At 38.6% G+C, this 21,042-nt stretch overlaps 3 protein-coding genes across 3 annotated transcripts; 2 read left to right on the top strand and 1 right to left on the bottom strand.

The window, feature by feature from the left end:
• Positions 1–3,326: 3,326 nt before the first annotated feature.
• Cpr12A (Cuticular protein 12A) lies at positions 3,327–4,068 on the top strand. Its single transcript, XM_068300303.1, is given in 3 exon segments — positions 3,327–3,695; positions 3,883–3,938; positions 3,940–4,068. Coding segments are annotated over 3 exon segments (516 nt in total). The 5' UTR covers positions 3,327–3,364.
• Positions 4,069–12,971: 8,903 nt separating this feature from the next.
• Positions 12,972–14,089, bottom strand: LOC137584739 (uncharacterized). The gene is made up of 3 exons (XM_068300291.1): positions 13,338–14,089; positions 13,105–13,280; positions 12,972–13,033 (listed from the first exon to the last, which is right to left on the bottom strand). The coding sequence occupies exons 1-3, from the start codon at positions 14,087–14,089 to the stop codon at positions 12,972–12,974; spliced, it is 990 nt and encodes a 329-aa protein (XP_068156392.1).
• A 3,100-nt stretch (positions 14,090–17,189) lies between these two features.
• LOC137584733 (uncharacterized) lies at positions 17,190–18,273 on the top strand. The gene is made up of 2 exons (XM_068300279.1): positions 17,190–17,351; positions 17,431–18,273. Exons 1-2 carry the CDS (start codon positions 17,190–17,192, stop codon positions 18,271–18,273), a joined length of 1,005 nt encoding a protein of 334 aa, XP_068156380.1.
• Positions 18,274–21,042: the final 2,769 nt, after the last annotated feature.

The raw sequence follows: 21,042 nt of genomic DNA, 5'->3' as shown, positions 1-21,042 counted from the left end.
TTTTTGGAATTTTATTCATGGTTTCGTTTCGTTTCACATGCTTCACGCAAAAAACACAAAAACCTCTGCACAGTGATTTCAAAGAGATTTATGCGCCTTTTCATATCATAATTTCAGCTAATTAATTGACCTAATACACACAATTATCCACAGTAGTTAGTCAGGGTCATTAGCTGTCAAAAAAAAATGTTTTTATAGGTAGGTATGCATTCCAAAACCTTTTAAAGTTCAATCAATTTGATTTCAATATAGAATTTCTATCTGATACCCTATTTTCAATGGTACATTCAAATGTTGACAGGATATGAGTATCTAAGCTAATCAGCTCTAAGTTCTTGCCAGTCTATTCTTAGCCCAGTTTTTAAGGTACCAATAGTTATCAGCCCTGCCTAAGCAAACAGACTTGACTTGATATTCAAAGGGTGACAGATTCTATCTAACTTTATCTGTTTCTAACTAATGCTTAAAATATCCCCCAAAAAGGGAACAATATTTACATCCTACGTTTAAGCTGGCTCGATGTCAATCTTATTAAGAAGATTTCAAAGGCACAAAAAGGTGCAAAGGTTTTCTCTATAGATAAGTAATTCAAGAACCTCAAGAAGTTCTATTATCAGCAGACGTTTGATGAAGAACTCCTGAATTGTAATGGCCTTACCATGAAGCTATAACTAGTTGGGAATTGCAATTAAATGAAACCAAAAGGTTCAACATTTTATGTAGTAACCAATCTGGTCAACTTCACAAAGAAGCAGAAGCCTTCTTGAATGAGATTATAGAATCAATAGAAATGTTTTAGCCACATTCAAAGTAACTTAGCTCATTGTCAAGGTGTCGACCAACTAACTTGTCAAAACATCATTTACCACTTAAGGTAATAGGACTTGATTCGCCTCTGATGATTTTTTTAGCCCCAAGCAATTTGTTGATGGTCCGTTGGTTCGCACTGATTTTATGGCAAGTTCACTGTGGATATATTTTTGCATATGGTGATTACTTGTACCACTGTAGGTGAAGAACTTTGTGAGCAGTCAGTATGAGATTCGGAAAAATGAGCCGCGACACGTCCGGCCTAAGTAAGTTCAGCGTACGATGACGATGGGGATGGGGATGGGGATGGGGATGGGGATGAGGATGACACCTAGACACACAGTGGGTAAGGCAGAATTAGGATAATTTTGCAGTGACAATTCGACAATGTTGCGAATGTCTCTGTGGAGCACGGCAGCAACATGTCGCTATTGTTGTTGTTGCTGTTGCTGTTGCTGATGTTGCTGATGTTGCTGATGTTGTTCAGCAGCAACAACATTTTCCTGTTTCATTGCAGTGGGCAATTTTCTTGTTATTTTATCTTCTGTGCTCCTTCTGTGTGATTTCTTGGACTTCTTCTGTCTTCTGTCTTTGTCTTTGTCATCGGCATGCCAAACAAATGACCTTGCCTGCAACACCTTCTTCTCCACCGCCTCCGGCTCTGGCTATGGCTTCGGCTTCTTCATGGCGGGGCGGCGCAACAAGTTTGGCAAAAATGTTTGTAAGTATATAAATTGTTTTTATTTTTATTTCTGATTTTTGCTGTTTTTTGTTTTTGCTTTTGTTTTTGCCTTTTGTTCGTTATGCAGAACATGAAATTAAAGCTGTGTCAGAGTCAGAGATAAATGCGTTTATAAATAAATCAGTTTATGCCCAGGATGATGTTGACGCCAGTGAAAGATGTTGCTTTTGTTGCCATTGTTTCACTCTGTCGTTTTTGTCAAGTTTTAGCGGTTGACACTGACTGTCTGACAGAATGACTGACTGACTGACTGACTGACTGACTGACTGACTGACTGAACTGAACTGAACTGTGTAAGTCGAATGTGACCGAGTGACTGTTAATGTCACTAGGCTGTCAGTTTGAATGCTTCTGCTACTCTTCCAGTTAAATGTTAAACAAATCATAAAGACAACAACCCCAAAAAGAAAACAAAATGCTTATCTTAAAGATACTTAATGGATCCATTTGACCTTTTCATGCAAAATGCTAGCAAATTAATTTCACAGCGATAAGTGCGTGTCGACATATTGACAGACGCCCTCAGCGGGCACTACTGATAAGCTCCAATCTCCAATCGCCAATCGCCAACAAGCTCCACCACCATACCCCAGGCCCATTAACTTTGGCCGACTGACCAACTGATGCAACAGCAGAAGCAACAACAGCAACAGCAAAGTCCGCGAGGCAGTCAAGTTCCTGAGTTCCTGTCCCAGTCCCTAGCCCTGTCCCTGTCCCTGTTACTGGCTTGTTCACTAAATCGCTGCACATTAAATGCAATTAAGAAATGATTGAAATCATAAATTAGCCCTAATTGGCCACAGGACGATCGGCCTCATCATCATCATCGTCGTCGTCGTCATCCTCCTCTTCTCTCATGGTAGGCAATGCTCTGGGCTCTCGGCATTGGATCTACTGCTTCTGGCTACCAAATGGCCCCGCTGACAGGCGGCACGTACTTGCTGGGCCAAATTGTAGGGTGCACATCAAATGAGTATTTTTAGCTACCGACCTTACAAGCTCCACAGTGGGCCAAGGAGGGCTAATTAATGAAAATGGGAACCTACAACTATCTCTGAATAAAATATTATCCACCTTTATTCAGGAAATGGATCATGAGTGATTGACAGTCGAAAAAGGGAAAATCGATGTCAAATACTAAACTTAGCATACTTTTTGGAACTAAACCAATGGATTAAATGTATAAACAACAACAAATTATTACTATTCTATGCATTTACAATAAACCTTTAACCACTGTGCCAGATTCCTGTGGGACAAGCCATATTAATAGCGGTGCGAACAGATCCACAAAGCAAATATATATATCAAGAATTAGACAGAGAAAGAGAGGGCTAGTTAGCAACTAGGCTTGTGTACCTAGACCTGCCACGCCTCCCTCGTGAAATTGCCATCAGTAGATGAAATTGAGATTTTTCGTTTTGATTTTTGTATTGTTTTTTGGGTAATATTTTGTTTGGTTGTTTTTTTTTGCCTCTTTCTTTTCTGAGTTTATGATTAAGCGTTGAGAATTTTTTTGACGGCAATGCGCTGGAAGCAGCTTCATGTCCCCAGCTGTTGTTGGATGTAGCCGCCAACATCGACACCGAGACCGAGACCGACACCGACACCAACACCGACAACGCCGTCGCTGCCAACGTCGACGCCAACAGAGCTTCGGGATGTGTGTGTATGTCGACGCGGAGAGACTATAAAAAGCCAAAGTTACGCAGTTTTCGAATTAAACTGTAAACACACAACAACGAGGCAGTACCTTTATCCAATTATACACACACACACACACACACCAACACACCATCACACACACACACAATGGCTCATCCTTGGCTGATAATCCTGGGAGTCCTTCTATTCATCTATGGCCTACCCATAACAACAGCAGCACCAGCAGCAGTAAAAGAAAAGACACACGACACCAAAGCTCAGTTGTTGGATCGCTTCAATCATCGTTATCCCGATGGCAGCTATGAATATCGTTTCGAATTGGACGACGGCACAGCACGTTATGAACGTGGCTATTTTGCCCTAGTTAATGAAGTTAAGACCCTAATGGTTGTTGGCTATTATTCATATCGCATGACCGATGGCCGTTATATCACAGTGTTCTATAATGCTGATCAATTTGGATATAGACAAAATCAATGTGAGTAAAGAAGGTAACTCTGGGCCAACTTTCAATCGGATGTAAGTTGTTCTATGTCCGTTTTAGTTAAGCGACTATATAGTTAGTTAGACAAAGTGAACATAAGAAAGGGAAGTTATTGATGTTAAAAGTGAACACTTTAAACTAAATACTTGAAAATTTCCATTTGATTTCCTTTTATATATAGCCATTACGCCACAAGTCTATCCCAATTTGCCTCGTTCAATTGATGTGCCATTGGGAAATGAGCCAGAGAAGCAGCAGCAGCAGCAGCAGCAGCAGCAGGAGCAGGAGCAGCACTTCCCCTCATCAAGACCAAGCTCAAGTCGCATTCCCACACAGAATCCAATCAAAGTCAATGGGCAAGGGATAAGTTCGACGCCGAGGGCATTGCTAGTATCCGGCCATAGCAGCCGATTCTGAGATATATAAGCCATGTACATGTATATGTGTGTGTAAGCCTGAAATTACAGACTCTCATTACTATAATTATTATTATAAACAATTTTTGTACATTTTTTTCCTCTTGTTGTATAAGTGTAAGTGTATCATTGGGTCCATACAGTTGGTTTTTTTTTTTTTTGGTGGAGCTTTGTATGCACAATGAAATGGAATTAAAAAATAATAAAAATTTATTAAGGTAAAAGATGCGAAAATTATGAATTTATTATTGACAAGGGCCAAAAAGTTGTTTGCCGCTCTTGTTGTTGTTGTTGTTGTTGTTGCTGCTTGAGTTTTTATTACCACTGCAACTTGGGCATTGGGTTACGCCTCGTCTTGTATGCCTACGGCACACCCCTTCCCAGACCTGCCCCCACACACCAGCACCTTGTTGCGTCCTTGCCTCCCCCCTCCCACTGAGATTGCGTTTGCCAACGAATGGGATCAGAAGATTTCATGAATTTTTTCGAAAGTCATCGAAAATTTGGCCATAAATTGCACGTAAAAGCGTTTCATGCAATAAAACATATTGCAATAAAAATGTAGAAGTAACTCCACCCCTTGCCCCCACCCCCTCCCTACCGCCACCACTATTAGTATGATGGTGTGGGCTTAACAATTGCATCGAATATCGAATATCAGGTCATAATTTAAAAATCAACAAAATGTGCAAAAATGAAAAGAAGGTTTAACACTTTACTTCATTTTTGTTTTTGTTTTTATTTTTTTTTTTTTTTGGGTCTTTTAAGGGGCGCCTGGTTAAGCCAATTAGGGTTCCCAATTTCAGACCTTTAGTGTGAAGGTCTATCATAAATTTATAAAGTGCAGACAAGTTACCAATTTGGGGATTACAGGTAACTGCCAGAAAGGACGAGAAAACAAAGGCCACAGTGAGAGAAAATGCAAGTTAATTGTCAGTGAATTATGACACATCGAACAATGAATACTCTTTACTATCCAGGGGCTATCAAGTGGGACAATGTGTGGGAAATGTGTCTCAGAAAAAGATGGATAAAGATACTCCCCGACCTACGATTAGGTATAGACCCTCTCTTTGTATCTCTTTCACACTTAAAGCTGGCTTACTTCCTTGTAAGTGGTAGTCAGGACTTTACCGAAAGAGATAAAGCGCTGGTTCGTCCTTTCTGATATAAACAGTGTGCCTATGGCAAGTAAGAGAAAGTTCTTTTCTAGAAGTTTGAGCCCAGTTTAAGTCATCACAGTAATCCATTAGTTATACAAATATATTTCTATGACTAAGATCCGGCTAACATAATACCGGGCTAAACCCTGTGGTTTCCTGCCGAAGAAGTTGTTGCTGAAGTCACTTTGTCCCACAGTCCATATACCCTTTTGGTAAGGGTAGGAGCTCTTATTTTCATTTAAAGTGATTACAGTGCCTGACAATTGTTGTTACCTAGAAAGTCACTCTAAAATCTGTTGGTCCCACTTCTAAAAGTTCTGATTAAAACATTTAAACGACTAGTGAAACACAAAACATTCCCCATTTATTTAGAATTTGTGATAATTGCATAATTAACTCGTTTATTCGCATTTGCTGTTCATTAAATTACCTAAAATACCAATTGAATATTTTTGCATTAAGCTAAATTGTTGAAAATTTAAGAGAAACACAAATTTTTTCTATCAATTACACTTTGAAAATTTTTGCACTGACTTTGTCTAATGAAAGTAGGAAATGAAAAAAAAAAACTCATACACACACACACAGCTAAAGAGAATGGAAAAAAATCAACTTACTCAACTGCCATTTAGACCAAAAGCCATATCATATTGTTTAGACGAAGGAAAGGAAACTGAAACAAACCGAAAATAAAAAGGACAAGCAAAAAGAAAACTTCTAAAACAAAAAATGTCACCAAGTACAGGAAAAGAGCAACAGAGCTGAGAATGTAGCTAATCAAAAAAATTAAATTAAAAAAGGAAATTGTAGCAGAGAAAGACAGGGAGCAAGAGAGAGAGAGAGAGAGAGAGGGAGAGACAGAGAGGCAGCAAGCCAAGTAAAACGCAAAAGGCCAAAGTAAAATACTCGGCCATAAAAGGCAACAACATGGGTTGAATGACACTAGGCGAGAGGGCACTAGATGGTTGAGGGCAGGAGAAAAGTCCCTGCCTTCCATAGACACTTGGCTAACACAGACTTGGTCCGAAAGAGAAAAGAGCTCAAACAAATGAACGAACTATAGTTTATGGAGGGTCCATTCGCAACGAGACTAAGCCCACACATATCGATAACATCTTGAGAATTCACCAATTCGAGAAGATTAATTGAGACCAGGTCACAGTCACTGGGTTAGATTTGGGACTAATTAAACAAGGGTCTGCCTATCTGCCATCGCCTGGTGAGGAGCAAAAAGGTGTCCATTTGTGGTCTAATAAAAAGAAACATCTACAGATTAGATTAATTAATTATTCATACACTGGGTTTTATTGGCCAAAACAAGTGAGGCGTTAAGCCAGTTGCTAGTTAATGGACCAGCTTGAAAAGAATTAAACGTCAGTCCATTCGCCTTCTCCACTTGATCCTTGAACAGAACAGACACATGTTTGCTGAAGTAGTTAAAAAAATTATCAATGAAACTTTACAATCACAGAATCCAAAGAAAAGGAATAAAAATCGAAGAATAAGTTGAACCAAGGAGGCAGCTAAAAACTTATCCTCACAAAGAAAGTTAACAAAGTGCAACTTTGTTCAGATTGTTGCGCTTATTAAAAGGGAGCAAGTGAGCCACCATAACCGGCAAGAACAAGCTGAAGATGGCTCAGGGGGATATCTTAAAGCTTTGGGCATTCCTCTGACCATTAAAGGCTCGTCAACCACACCACATAGAAACAGTAAAAATAAATGGCAACAACAACAACAACAACAAATTGTCATCAAAACGCAATAAATATTGCAAATGTGGGCAAAGCAGGCAAAGTTTAACTAGGACATGACAGTATCCTGATTCGTGGATCCTTACTCTACCTTTGCCTGTTGCCATTTTCCTTGTTTTCGTTTTTTTGGTCATGTTTGCAAGCTGCGGCAACAGCACAAAAAACGACACGAAACAAAACTCAAAAACCCTAAAAACCAAAGCCAAAAGGATAAAGAATAAACACATAGAAAACAACAAAACAAAAAAGGGTAAATTTTAGGGTGTTTTTCATTTTTTTTATATGTATGTATGTATATATATGTACATATTTTTTGCATATTTTGTTGTTGTTGTTGTTGTGCGCGAGACTCCGCTGGTGTGTATGAGATGGACGACTTTGCAGCAAAAAAAAAAAAAAAAAAAAAATTAAATTTAAAAATGCAAAAATGGCTTTTAAGCAGCGAAAGTCGCCTGGCCGCATTTAGGGTGGCTGACGGTTGTCTTGTGGGCGGTGGCGGGACGGGGCGTTGTTCAGTCCCCACCCTTGGGGACCTTAACGGAACACAGGTACATACATATATACGAGCTGAATGTGCTAAAAGGACATTGCCGTGTTGTGTTTGTTCAGCTCTAGCAAGCGTGGGCACTGCGGCCAACTTAATAGATAGACCCGATGCGATCCGATGCGATGCGAAGGCGAAGACGAGGGCTAGGGCGTGGGCGAGGGCGTGGATGATGCGGAGGGGCAGGTGAGGCGTTATGTGTGCACTTCATCAACATCAACCGTAGTAAAAAGGCAGAGAGCGACTGAGAGCGACTGCCTCTCTGGCTAAATTAATCAAAATTCATACCCACTTCCGCACCGCCCACCATTCCCACCGCCCCCTCAAAACGCTTTACCAAACAAAGCAACAAAACAAAGTACAAAAAACACGAAATCGTTGAAAAAAAAAAAGCACAAATCTTAAACGAGAAATCTTAAAATCTCACATGGTTGTAGACTAAAACTAATTTCTTTTCTTTTTGCACATTGCTAATTTAATTTAAAAAAAAAAAGAACAGAGGAAAAAAAACTTTCAACTCGTTAGTAATATGAATTTCTCTGCCTCTCTTTAGTTTTATCTCCTTCTATCTCTGTCCTTTTCCTCCTTTGCAGAAGTGCAAATTAATTATTTTACGTGCACGCCGCAAACTATGCTATGCAAAATTTTTCTCCATTAAATCAGTTAACATAATTTTGCATTTTACGCAAATAAAAACCCACAGAAATTTAGTTTAGAATTTCAAGCATTAGTCAAATCAATAAACATATGAAATTTAATCAGTTCTCCCCCCCTCCCCCCACCAAAATTTTAGGCAAGATTAGATTAATTAAATTAAAAACAATGCAACGAATTTCTCAAAACGTTGGCACAAAATGTTTTAAATTTTCAATCTTTAAATGCTGCCAAAGAGACCTGCATATTTAAATTATTGATTTCATTTTTGTTTTTATAATTAATCAATACTTTTTAATTGCTTATGTAAGTTCTGTTGTTTCATTTCAGATTTACATTATTTTTATTTATCATAAAATCAAGGGATAACCTTCATTTTTTATACCATGCACCCAAAAAGGATCAAATGGCACTTTAAAGTCGACAAAATGTAAAAAAATAGGCAAATCTGCCCCTTGAAGTATGCTTATTTGTTTTAAACACCTAAACCTCCTGGATTGTAACTTTAAAAGACGAATCCTTAGACCATCTTAGCTGGGGATCAGCCACTTGTACATATATTCTTATTAAGCAGTGTAGATCTCAAGATCTTGGTCTTATGATTTGAAGAAAATACTTGTTTCTCGTTGGTGCCCGGTATACCAAAGTCGGTGCGACAAATTTCCTACCTCATTTTTGATGTGCATGTGTATTGCATTTGTGTAAAACAAATGGCAATGTGAATTTCAAATTTGAAAGCCGCAAAAGCATTGTGCATAATACATAAATGAGTAAATAATGTATATTTGCATGTTTCAACAAATAACACAGGCCGACATTTTTGAGGTCATGAAAAAGTGTTTGAAGTTCAATAGGTCTCCTATAGTAATTGGGGGGTGCTGATCACGGCCCTGTACTTAGTTTTTCTCCATCACGTCAGGATTTCGAAAAAAATGCGTTCAAATTATTCAAAATGACCTAATTTGCAATATATTATTCCATGATATAGGCATAATATTGTACTAAAAACATTATTATTTTATCCTATTAATATATTAGGTTTGGTTTAACAGAAATTTACAAAATATCAAAGAGTTATTTCTTTGTTATAATGGATAATATCTTACACTCTGGATATAGTTCTATAATGAGTAAAATTTCAACCAAAAAGTATGCTATAGGGATTCCAAGTATTGTCTGCTTTTTAATTTTAAAGAATTATGGAACTCTACTGCGTGTAACATATTGTTTATTAGTTTTATGTGCAAACAAGAACTAATTTTCTTATACAGAATATTTTAAAATCTGTTAAAAAAGTAGAAAATTTTTGTTTTAACTTTCTATAGTATACTTTTGGGTGCCTATTTTCCAACCCCAGATCTCCAGATTTCACAAAATCTGGACGTGATGGACAAAAACCAAGTATGCAGTCAAAATCAGCGTACCCGAATTAGTTAGGAACACCTCTCAAGTTAACGTCAGCAAAAATCATGTCGGCCTGTGTAATTATTTATTTCTTTTCACAAGACATCACAAAGAAGGGAAACCAAAGTGAAATACTTTGCTCTTGCTTCGTTTTTCTTCAACGAATTCAAGGAATAACTGGAATAGATATTGCAGGCAGGATATCAGGATATGGGATTGGAGCCCATTTACCTCATGCTGATCAAGAACATATACTTACATGTATATACATATACGTATTTATATAAATATTGCCCACAACATTTTCATGTAAAAATCGTGGGGAAAAAGCAAAATTTCCATATGTGCATACATACATATAGCATACATGTGTAAACATAAGTGCATACATACAAACCATCGCGGATTAAGATACTTCACGAGTCCTTCAGCAAGGACAAAAGGTCATAAAACCATGAAAATTAACTTCATATCCGGTGTCAATAGTCCATCATTCTTATTGATCATGGATTTTGACAGCAAACGACAAGTGGACCGGAAGTAATTTGATAACAAAGCCACTGCTTCAGACAGGACTAATTTGAATTTTAGTGATTTAAAAACAAATACAAGTTTAAATTTGGCCAACAGCCCTAACCTATTCTCCATTAAACCAATTCGTTTTAGCTTTTAGCACAATGTTTTATCTTGGTGTCAAAAGTATTTCATAAACTCCATAGTCCGGTCCTGCCATTAGCCTCCCTCCCTCTCTCTGTCTCTCTCTCTCTATCTCAGTGAGTGTTTGGTTGTATGTTTTGGCGGACAACAATTTGTACATTGAATGAAAATAAAGCTATTTGTTAATTCAATGAGTTCTGCGGGCCTGGTACTTGACATTAACAGAAGTATATGTATTTGCATATTCCATAAAAACAATGTCCGATTGTTGAAAGGACATATATCCAGTTTACTCGAATTGCAGTTGAAGCGTTTTTGTGATTCTCTCTCCCTCTCACCCCCATGCCATCAGTTCTTTTCTTGTTTCTGCCCCTCAGTGATTGATTAAGGTAATTTATTTCAACAAAATGTTTTTCTTTTTGTTTGTTGTTTAAATAGTTTTTTAATTAAGACTTTTCTTGAAGCTTAAACATTTTGATGTGCTATTTTTTTTTTTTTTTTTTTTAGATACATTCCGCTTGTATCGTAGAGAGGGCGTGGAGAAGGCAAAACTCAATATTCCCACCCATTTTCCATCTCATTTTCATTCAAGCTTCCTTTGGGCTATTTAGCCTTGATGCCTCCGTGGGCGAAAGTTTTCTTTATTCCTTGGGAAATTGGCGCGTTTATCTTACATTATTTTGTGCACATTCGTTTCGCATTACTTTCAGCTTCCGCCTTTGGCATCCTCCTGCACTGAAGCCGATGCTGCTGCTGACGCCGACGCGGACTCTAACTCCGGCTGCAATAACTGTCTGGCATTTCGGGGTGCTCGGCACGCGCTCACTAATTTTATTCCTTAATAAAAACCAAGGCACATCGGCATAGATGGGTGTGACCAAGGTGCGCCTCTGAGCACGTAAAAGTGGAATGGCAGGGGGTTAAGGACTAGGGCTAGGGCTGCTGTTACAACTACAACTAAAACTACTGCTACTCTTATTGGTGGGGTATCAAAGTCGGAGAAGAAAAAAGCAAGCAAAGTTCATTAAAGTGATAATTACAAAGGCAGTAAACTGCAGCCGGAGAAAGCAGAATGGATGAAATTCGAGTTTCGCCTTGGTCGACCTGGCCTCATGATGGCGACAAGACAACACAAATAAAAAAGGGTTGACCTACATTGTTTGTTACAACATCCCAGGTCCCCGTCCTCCCCCCTGGCCTTTTGGTTTCTATGCATCAGCAGTGTATGATTACAGAGATGTGATTATCCAGAGACAAAGCCATGTTAAAAATCAATTACCATTGTGAATATGGTGAGCCTAAAAGTATGCTATGTTATAGTTAGAAGGCTTACACACAGATCGAGTCAGAAGCCTCAAATCAAATTCCCCAAATCCAAATAACTACAGCTTTTCACACTGTTTTAAGCTACTAGTAGCTGGTACTAAAGAAAACACAAACTTCTTAATTTTAATTCTAAGTCATACAGAAAGAAATCTATAAAAAATCTAGCTAGATTTCGGTTCATTCTTTCAAGAAACAAGAGGATTCTTAAAGATAATACCAATTCTATGTATGAGTGTTATGTAAAAAGGCAAAAGCAAACACACACACACACACAGACACACAAGATAGAAACCGTTGAAAAGCCTTTAAATAATCATAAGCCAAAAACTCCATTTTAGGCGATGCCAGATGACGCCTTTTTTGCTTTTGCTCCTTAAGAAAAGGCTAAACAGGAGCAAGGGAGTGAAAGGGAGTGAAAGGCAGCGAAGATGCCGATGGAAAAGCAGCAACTGAAAACTTTTCAGCATAAACAACAAAGAAAAGTGTGGAAAGCCATAAACTACAATTGAAAGAACCAACAAAACAGCAACAGCTACAATAACAATAACAACAATAACAAAAACAGTAGACAAAAGCCAAGCAAAGCAAACAACAAGTAAATAAATAAATAAATACATATGCAAAAATGCCAAAAGGATTGGCCAAAAGTGAAATATTTTGATATGCATCTAAATGGCATCATCAGCATTGTGTGCGGTTTTTTTTTTCGTTTTGTTTCTAGCCACGGGCACCAAATGCGCCCAACAAAATACTAAAAATACCGACTAGAAGCTACAACAACAACAGTAACAACAACAGACAGTAAAGAAGGCAATCAGCAAACGGTGCGATTGAGAAACAAACAAATAGAACAATAAGACAGACCCAAATCAAAAGCAGAAGCCAGAAAAGAGTCACGATAATAGCGAAAGAAGGTGAGGCCAGAAGATGGCAGCAAGAGCCAAAAAGGGCAACATCAGGCTAAGAAGTGCCATACAAAATTGCAAATCATTTTCCGGGCGTTACATTTGATTTTGCCATTCTCAATGCCAAAATCTAGGATTGTGCCCATTGCACAGTGGCCAAAAAACCTTTTGGAACTTCAAATGGAAAAGTATCAGAAAAGGATCATTAACTTGGTTAGATCTTTTAAATAGTTTCATCATCAAGATAAATTACTTCATTTTAAATAAATGACCATTTGTTATATATATATAAAGAATTTTCACAAAATAAATTACGATTCTTAAATGTAAGTCAAAAAAAATAATTTGAATTTCATAAGAAACACAAAAAAAATATGATGTCATTCCATTTGGAATGCCCTTTTTCATTGGCTCTTGGACCACTGTGCATATGTTTCCATAGTTTAGTTAGTTTTTGGCTTTGTAATGCAAATTGCTGTCCCTTTCGGGCTGACGATGGCTCTGCACAACTGGAAAAAAGTAGATAAGCCATATATACATCAAAATATGGAATAAAATTTGTATGGATGAGAAAACTCACTCTTATACACATTATAGCCCCTTTCATCGGCTATATAGTAGTGGGTACGGAATTGATTCCTAAGTCCTGGTATGGGTATGGTATAGTATCCTTTCTGGACATTGATGTGTTCATCATCTTTACCGATTTTGGTATAAATCTGCTTATAGTTGACAAAACCATTGCTCAGAACAATCCTGTGGAATATCAAATAGTTGAGTAATAACGATGAGTCGAAGTCTCACAAGACTCACTTGTATTCTGTAGTGCCATTGGGATGGACAACATGATAATCTTCGACAACATAAATGTTCGATTCTGTGGGCCAGGGATGTGATGTGTCAGCTGCTGCTGGTGGTGGTGGGGGAGGCGGTGAGATGGTTGCTGTTGGCGGCAACTCATCGAAAAAATTATCAAGATTTTCCTCTTCAAAGTCCATTGCTGGAGGACGAGAAGGAGTTGGCACAGTGGATGTGAACGATGTTGAAGGTGTCTTCATTGTAGAGGTCCTGATGGTTGGTCTTCTAGGGTTTCTGGTGGTGCTGGTTGTGGTGAAGGGCGTCCTTCTGGTAGTGGTAGTGGTCAATGGGGGATTAAAGTCATCACCATCCTCAATGTCATCGGTGGGCCAAACAACCAATTGCAATTCATAGATGGGCTGACTGTCCATGGAGGACATCAAGCTACGTTGCTCTCGCTCTGTTTGTGTCTCTGGCTCCTTCTTGTCGTTCTCGGACTCTGGCTTATTAGTCACAGATTCTACTTTACCCTTCTCCTCGTGCTCCGGCTGGGAGGCTGCCTCAATGGACAGACCAGTGCATTCACTGTTCGGTTGAACTAACGAGTCCATTGTCATTGCATCGAAAGTCAATTTACAGTCAATGCGTTGCCGCTCCATCTCAAGTGGCGTACTCGATTCCGACTCCGGTTCAATGGGAAGCGCCTTGGCCAGAATTAGTGTCACCACCATTGGCAGCAGTATGGCCCATATTTGGTATAATGACATGACTCTGTTCTGACTCTGTTCTGACTCTGACTCTGACTCTGAGACTGCAACTGCGACTGAATGGATAACGACTTACCTACCGCCCGCTTTTCGATTTATGCTGACCAAAAAAGACCTTCCACTTGTATTTATATAACCATTCAAACCAACCCAAACCAAACCAACAGAACAAAAACCCAAGAGACATCGATTTATACAACACTTTAAAATTAGTCGAGAGAATTTTGCACTTACATTTATGACTTAAATACCGTTATGTGCCATTTAAATGGAAAATAAAGGTAACGAGAACACCGCAAAGGTAATCAAATCATTCCAAAAACACCGCCTTAACCCTTTGATGACCCCCTAAATTCAACTCGCACATTGTATGCAATTAAGCCATATGTTTGTAGACTGAATCTGTAAGCCATTTGCACAAATTTAGTCAATCGATGAAAGGCAAACTTTAAGTTTTTAGTCGGTGACTTTGAATTTAAAATTAAGCACAAAACTGAAGACATTTTAAAGCAGCAAAGAATACTTAATTCACCTAAGAAATCTCTATTAAATTAATTAATTCCTTATTCATTTAATTATTCTCAACTTCAAACTAAGTTTAACCACTTGAGCCCTATACAGGTTAAGGCATACAGTGGTTAAAGATGATTAAAAGCGCAAATTAAAGGCATCAGGAATATGTATGTAAGGGATTATAATTGCCTTTATATCCATAAACATTGTTGTTATTGTTGTTATTTGTTGTTTTCATTTGTTTTGTTTAAAGTTCAGTGACTCAATATGAACAAATCAAATATACAAAAGAAAGTATTAAAAATTCAAATGTCAAATACTCCCATTTCTAATTTGGGGGGGGGTGGGTTGGGTGACCGGGGGTCTTAACCAAATGGTAGACGAAGATATCCTTTGAAGAATTTAACTGTATACTTGAAAGCCTTTATTTCTGAACTATCACAGCGGTTTCTTGAGAATTCTAGAACTGGGAATCACTTTGAGGATTGACTAGATATAATTTTTTATGTATTTTAAACTAATTAACCATTGAAATGGGAATACTGTTATGTGGGAAATGCACATTTCAGTTGAACAAAACGTTAATGTTCTTCGGCCCACCACCCCTCAACCCCCCTCTAGACTATGGGTGGATGGGCTTCCTGTTGTTTTTTTGTTGTGTTCTTTTTTTCGGTTATTTGAACAACATCATTTATAATACGATTTGCCCCAACTGAATGACTGTGCTGAAAGAGAGGGTATGTGGGGGTGCAGGGAGAGGGGAACTCGTTCTCAACTGCAGTTGATGACGACGCAGCTTTGGGTTTTTGTTATTGCATTGCTTTTTGTTCCTCTCATTATCTCTCGCTGTTCTCTCTCACTCTGTCTCTCTAACAGTCTTTCTCTGCGTGTGTGTGTGTGTGTGTGTGTGTGTGTGTGTGTGTGTGTGTTCTGCCGGCTGTTATTGTCATGTGCCATAAAAGATATTTTTATTTAGTTAAAGTATTTTTTACGCTTACCAGTTTTTGTTGTTGTTGTTTCCTTCTCTTTTTTTCTCTCTCTCTCTCTGTTTCTTTTGTTGGTTCAATTTGAAAATTGCATGCGAAGCGGGCAAATAAAAATTTTAATGAGTTAATGAGTTATGTCAAATGAGTTGTTGTTGTTTTTTTTTTAATACTTTGGAGTATATACAATAATCAAATACAAGCACACACACACATCCACACACACACACACACACTCACACACACGCAGCATGATACGTCTTTAATGTGCAATTTGTCAAAAAGTTTTTTGATTTATGAGTCCACAACAACAACAAGAACAAGAACAAGAACAGCAGCAACTGTCAAACAAGCGAAGCCTCCTCGCTATTTCCTTACCCCACCCCCCTCCTGTTCCGGCTTCACATCTCCATCCCTTTATCGTTCCTTTCAGCTAGCTAATCGCCCAAAGTGAAAAGAATGAAATGAAAAAAAATAAGAACCAAAAGCAACACTCAACTTCAGAGGATATCCCGCTGTTTCCATACCCTTGATTGAAATTTGACCAACCAAGGACCATTTAGAAGAAGCATCTTCCCGCCATGTCCTTACCGACAAAATCAACTAAACATCTTAAATGAAAAGAACATCCTCGCTTCCTTTTTTTATGATATATTTAATAAGGATCGCAAGATTTTTTGTGGCGCCCTTATAGACCCCTTCACACCATGCATTGTACAGGGTATCAAAAGCATATAGAAAACAAAAAATGAACGAATTTTCCATGTAAACGTTTTCCTTTAAAAAATAAACCAACAAAAATCGAAAGGCAGTAGAAGATTTTCTTCTCGGCTTTAAGTCGGATGGGTGGGTTTGTCGGTCAGGGGGAGAACAGGTGGGGGGGGCAACACTTCTTTCCTCTTTTTTCAATTTAATTTGATTTCCTTCTGGACACTGGCAATTTGTCACAGTCAGCAACAATTTCCATTCGCAAGGCGTCCGAGAAGTTTCTTGCCTAATTCAATTCTTATTTCTAAATTTAATTTTGAAATAAAATTAAGTACAAATTAATTAAGCAAAATTCATAAATCATTCAATGCAACGCAAGAGCAGAACACGCTGAGAGAGAGAGAAAAGGAGAGAGAGAGAGAGAGAGAGGAAAAGGCAAAGAGTAACGGCAACGAAAAATGTCTCCAAGGATATTGTCCTTGAGGAACTCCTTGTGGATTCTTTGATGATTTTTGTTGTATTTTTTCCAATTTATCGCTATGGAATTACTTGAGATTCCTTTAAGAGTTTTATAGTGATGTTTCTCCCAGGACATGACTGACTTCTTTGACAATTCCTTGTCGACACCCTGACGATTCCTTGGGGACACTCTAATTATTCCATATCTGCTAATAAGCTCAATCAATTAAATACTTAAGCACTTAATCTTGTTTCAAAATTTTATGGTCTTTCACTGTATAACAGGTTCCTGCATGTGCCCTCCGAACGAAACTAAAGTGAAAACCTGATCACATAAAAAAAATGCTTATTCTCTTTGGATTAAACTCTATATAAAGTGATACCAGCCGATCAATTGGATGCAGATGAAAAAGAAGTTCCAAAGCAACTGAATCAACATGAAAACCTATCTGAGTTTAATCCTGATACTGATGGGAGCCACCACGGTTCTTATCGAAGCCGAGATGATGGCAAAGGTGACCACGACGGCGGCAACCACAACGGAGGGACCACCGACGACTTCCACGGAAAGTATGGAACGACGGGATAAGCGGCAATTGGTAAGTCTCTGGAGAAGAGAGAAAACTTTAAGTGTGCAAATTGAAATAATTTGTGCAATTTTCGTAAAAACTTTTGCAGACCAGCCAAGGGATGGGTGGTGGAGCGGGAACAGGAACTACAGCTGGCACCACATTTCCCATTTTCTTTGACGGTTTAAATGTTGCCACACCGTTGCAGCCATTGCAACCGTTGCAGCCACTTCAACCACTGCCACCATTGCAAACGCTGCAACCTGTGCAGCCCATCACAGTGGTCACTCCGGTGGCTGCTACAGCGAATTCACAGAATCAACAACCGCCGGGTTTTTTGCCAAATTTCAGCCAGAATCTACCAATATTTGGCACTCTGATTAGCAATTTGCCAGCCTTTCCCAATCTGGTAAGCGGTTTGGGATTAGGTTCCTTAGGCGGCGGTTTTGGCACCTTGGGCGGCCTCAATTTGGGCAATCTTGGCTTGGGTAATCTAGGTAATCTTGGTGGCAGCCCAGTGGCCACTGTCCCAGCTCCCATTGGTGGCAATCCCACAGCCCAATGTCCCATTACCCAGAAGCTCAATTGTCGTTGCGAGCCATTGTTATCATTGCCAATCGCGATTAAGCCACAAACAACACAGCTACGCCGGCCGCAGACCCAAACCCAAACCAATCTGGTGCAGATTATGAAACAGAACTCACGCCGCAATGACGATGGCTCACAGGAGTTGCGCCTCATCATCAGCAGTGGACATGTAATCTATCAGAAGACGACAACAACATCGAATGATACATTCCAGCAGAAGGGATTCTATTCATTGCCCATACAAACGGGACGTTATTTCACCATCTATTATAACATCAATGACACTGACTACACGGTCCGAGCAGATGTCACTGCATCGCCTCCAAAAACCATTTTCGATGAGGAGTTGACTGGACTGGTTTAGTCTCCAGAATTTCCTTTGACCAGATTATCATAAACATTGAAATTTCAATTTTAAAATGATAAAAATCATCTGTGAAATTTTGTCAAATTAGTCTTTAATTAACTGATTTTTTTTTTCTATTCTAAGAATATATTTTTTAAACTCAATTATGATGATTCTTGATTTTGTAGTTATCTACAGGACTTCCTTGGAATAAAGAGCTGCCAGCTAAAAACTGACTTAAAGTAAAGAGATCCCTTTTAAGCCAACATAATTCAAGCTGGCCTTAATGGCATTAAAATACATTAAAAGAGTCACAGTTTAAAGCAATAAAGTATCCATTATGGAAATAGTTTTAAAATAAACCAACACACCTAAATGTGACTAATTCTAAAACAAACTTGCAACTAAATTACTGTGACTTTTGTGTGGGAATTTGTCTAAGATTGGACAAAACAAGACTGAAATAGGAACTAACTAACTAATAACTCACGTTTGAGCTATCGATCCTGTGTAAGACATGAGTGAGTGGAAACAGGACATTAGCCATTAATGTACCTACATATATCCCAGGGCAAAGAGGGACTTGTGTTGGAAACGTGTTGAGTGCCCTTCGAGGAAATTCGTTGTGAAATGTTTTGCAGGGTATAGCAGAGTCGACATTACATGGCGTATACTTGTTGCGATATGTTTTTTATCTGATAATAAAATGCACACAACACTAAAATGTAGTTAAAACTAAACTGTTGAAATGATTGCCCAATGGGGAATGCAAAGTTTTTGCGACAACAATTTTACTATGCGTGTGTATGTGTGTGTGTGTGTTTATAAGTGTGTGTATGGGTGTATGGGGGCTAGAAAGTTGAAGCATTTCTTTTATTGCTTCTTTTATTCAGCTTGTTGTATTCACTTTATTACTTGTGTCTGCTTTTCCCTTTTCTTTCTTCTCTCTATTTATGTATTTGTCTTTCGTTGTAGCCACTTTCTGTTTCTCAATCGATATAATTAAGCAACAAACAGAAAGGAATCCCACTCCGATCCCCCAACCCACCGCAAAGCCCAATCAAATATGAAGGAAAATTCAACAAGTTGTTCGCATTGCTCCATCCAATCCTATCCCATCTTTGTCTCTTACTTGGGCCGAGTTCAATTTTGTCAGCGAAATGTGTGTGTGTGTGTGTGTGTGGATAGACGAAAACTCAAGAACTCTGCCAGAACGGATGCGAAATGAGAACGAGGACAACTTTTTGCTTGTTTGTTTGTTTGTTTGACAGGATGCCCCTGGAAATGGAAACTGCTAGGATTTCGTTAATGCCGACAAGTGAAAAGTACAGAAAGAAAATAAAAAATAAAAGTGAAAATGCAGAAAACAGCACAAAACAAGCAAAAACACACAAAAAGGACATAAAAATTTAAAATACCGCCGCAATAAAGTATAATTAAAAGTTTGTATTACTTTTTCACTTTGTGGTCGATAAACTGCATCCGGCCGAGATGGAACTAAACAACTAAATAAGAAATAAATAGCTTTAATAGTCAAAATGGACACCATAAAATAGATAAACATGTTGAATTAACTTTAAGTACTTTTCATTGTTTTATTGTTGAGGTCTAACAAACACTTTCACACTAAGCCCAAAAGTAGGCAACTGTTTGTTTATGGTTCAGTTTTTGCCTCTATAAAGCCAAAGGCAAAGTAATATATTTAAGCCTACCGCCTGTCCTTATTTAATAAAAAATATATTATGGAAGGATTAGGAGTTCTTAAGACGCCATTTTAATGGTCAAGCCTTGGTTTTGATCTGTCTATAAAAATCTTTCAAGTCTTTTATAAAACTCAAAAGAAGCTTTTAGTTTAGGTTTAGGGTTTAGTTTAGATATCTTTCTGGACATCCCCGAAATTTCAGTATTTGGAATAATTTTTGATTTTCACCCAACTAGTGAGTCTTCAAAGTCATACCCATACCGAAAACTGAGCTCATTCACATCCAATAACCTCTGGCCATGGAGAACGCATGTGTTTAAGGGCAAACCTTTTGCGTTAACCGAGGCGCCGTCATCTGGGTATTTCTTTCATCTCTGAAATATTAAAGTTGTTTGTGGCAAAGAGAAAAAAAAGAAAAACCAACCGCATCATTCTCAGAATTAAGGCCCAGTGCACGCAGAAAAGTTTTTCTCGAATCATAACATGGACAGAGCGAGTCAGGAAAGAATGATGATGGGCTATGGTGGCAAGGCAACAAGAAACAAAGGGTGCTGATGGATGTAGTTGGAATTGACGAAGGGAGTGCCCAAGGGTTAAGTCAACTAGACAGAAAATTGCCAGACGGCAACCGCAATGGAAACAATTGAAAGAGCGAGATCTGATGGTTATGCCGATGCTGTTTTTGCTGTTGTCTGTTTGCCTGTTGTGTGCCATTCTATTCGGACGAACCAAATGAGCCTTTAAGTAATCAGTGCAACATCAGTGGAAGCAGCTGGCTGGCCTCCTGTCTCCAGTCTCCCGTCGTCCGTCTCCTATCGCCATCATCTGGTGTTCTTTTTTTTTTTTTTTTGTTCTTTCACTGGCTGACTGTAATTACGCATTACCAGATGACTGTCATTTCATCGAAATCATAGGAGCTACACACAATTGAAGTAACACTTTAAAAGCACTTTAAGTGATGCCAGTTTGGGCCTGCACCACGCATCATTAATTCGTCTGAATGTTGCTCCACTGCTGCTGTTGCTGGTGCTGCTGCTGGTCCTGCTAGTGTTTTTTATTTAGCATCAGGTCCTGGGCATCCATTA

Source organism: Drosophila tropicalis, unplaced genomic scaffold, assembly GCF_018151085.1.
Source record: "Drosophila tropicalis isolate 14030-0801.00 unplaced genomic scaffold, ASM1815108v1 contig_158, whole genome shotgun sequence".
Taxonomy (NCBI): Eukaryota; Metazoa; Arthropoda; class Insecta; order Diptera; family Drosophilidae; genus Drosophila; species Drosophila tropicalis.
This window is presented reverse-complemented; position numbering and strand designations above follow the sequence as displayed.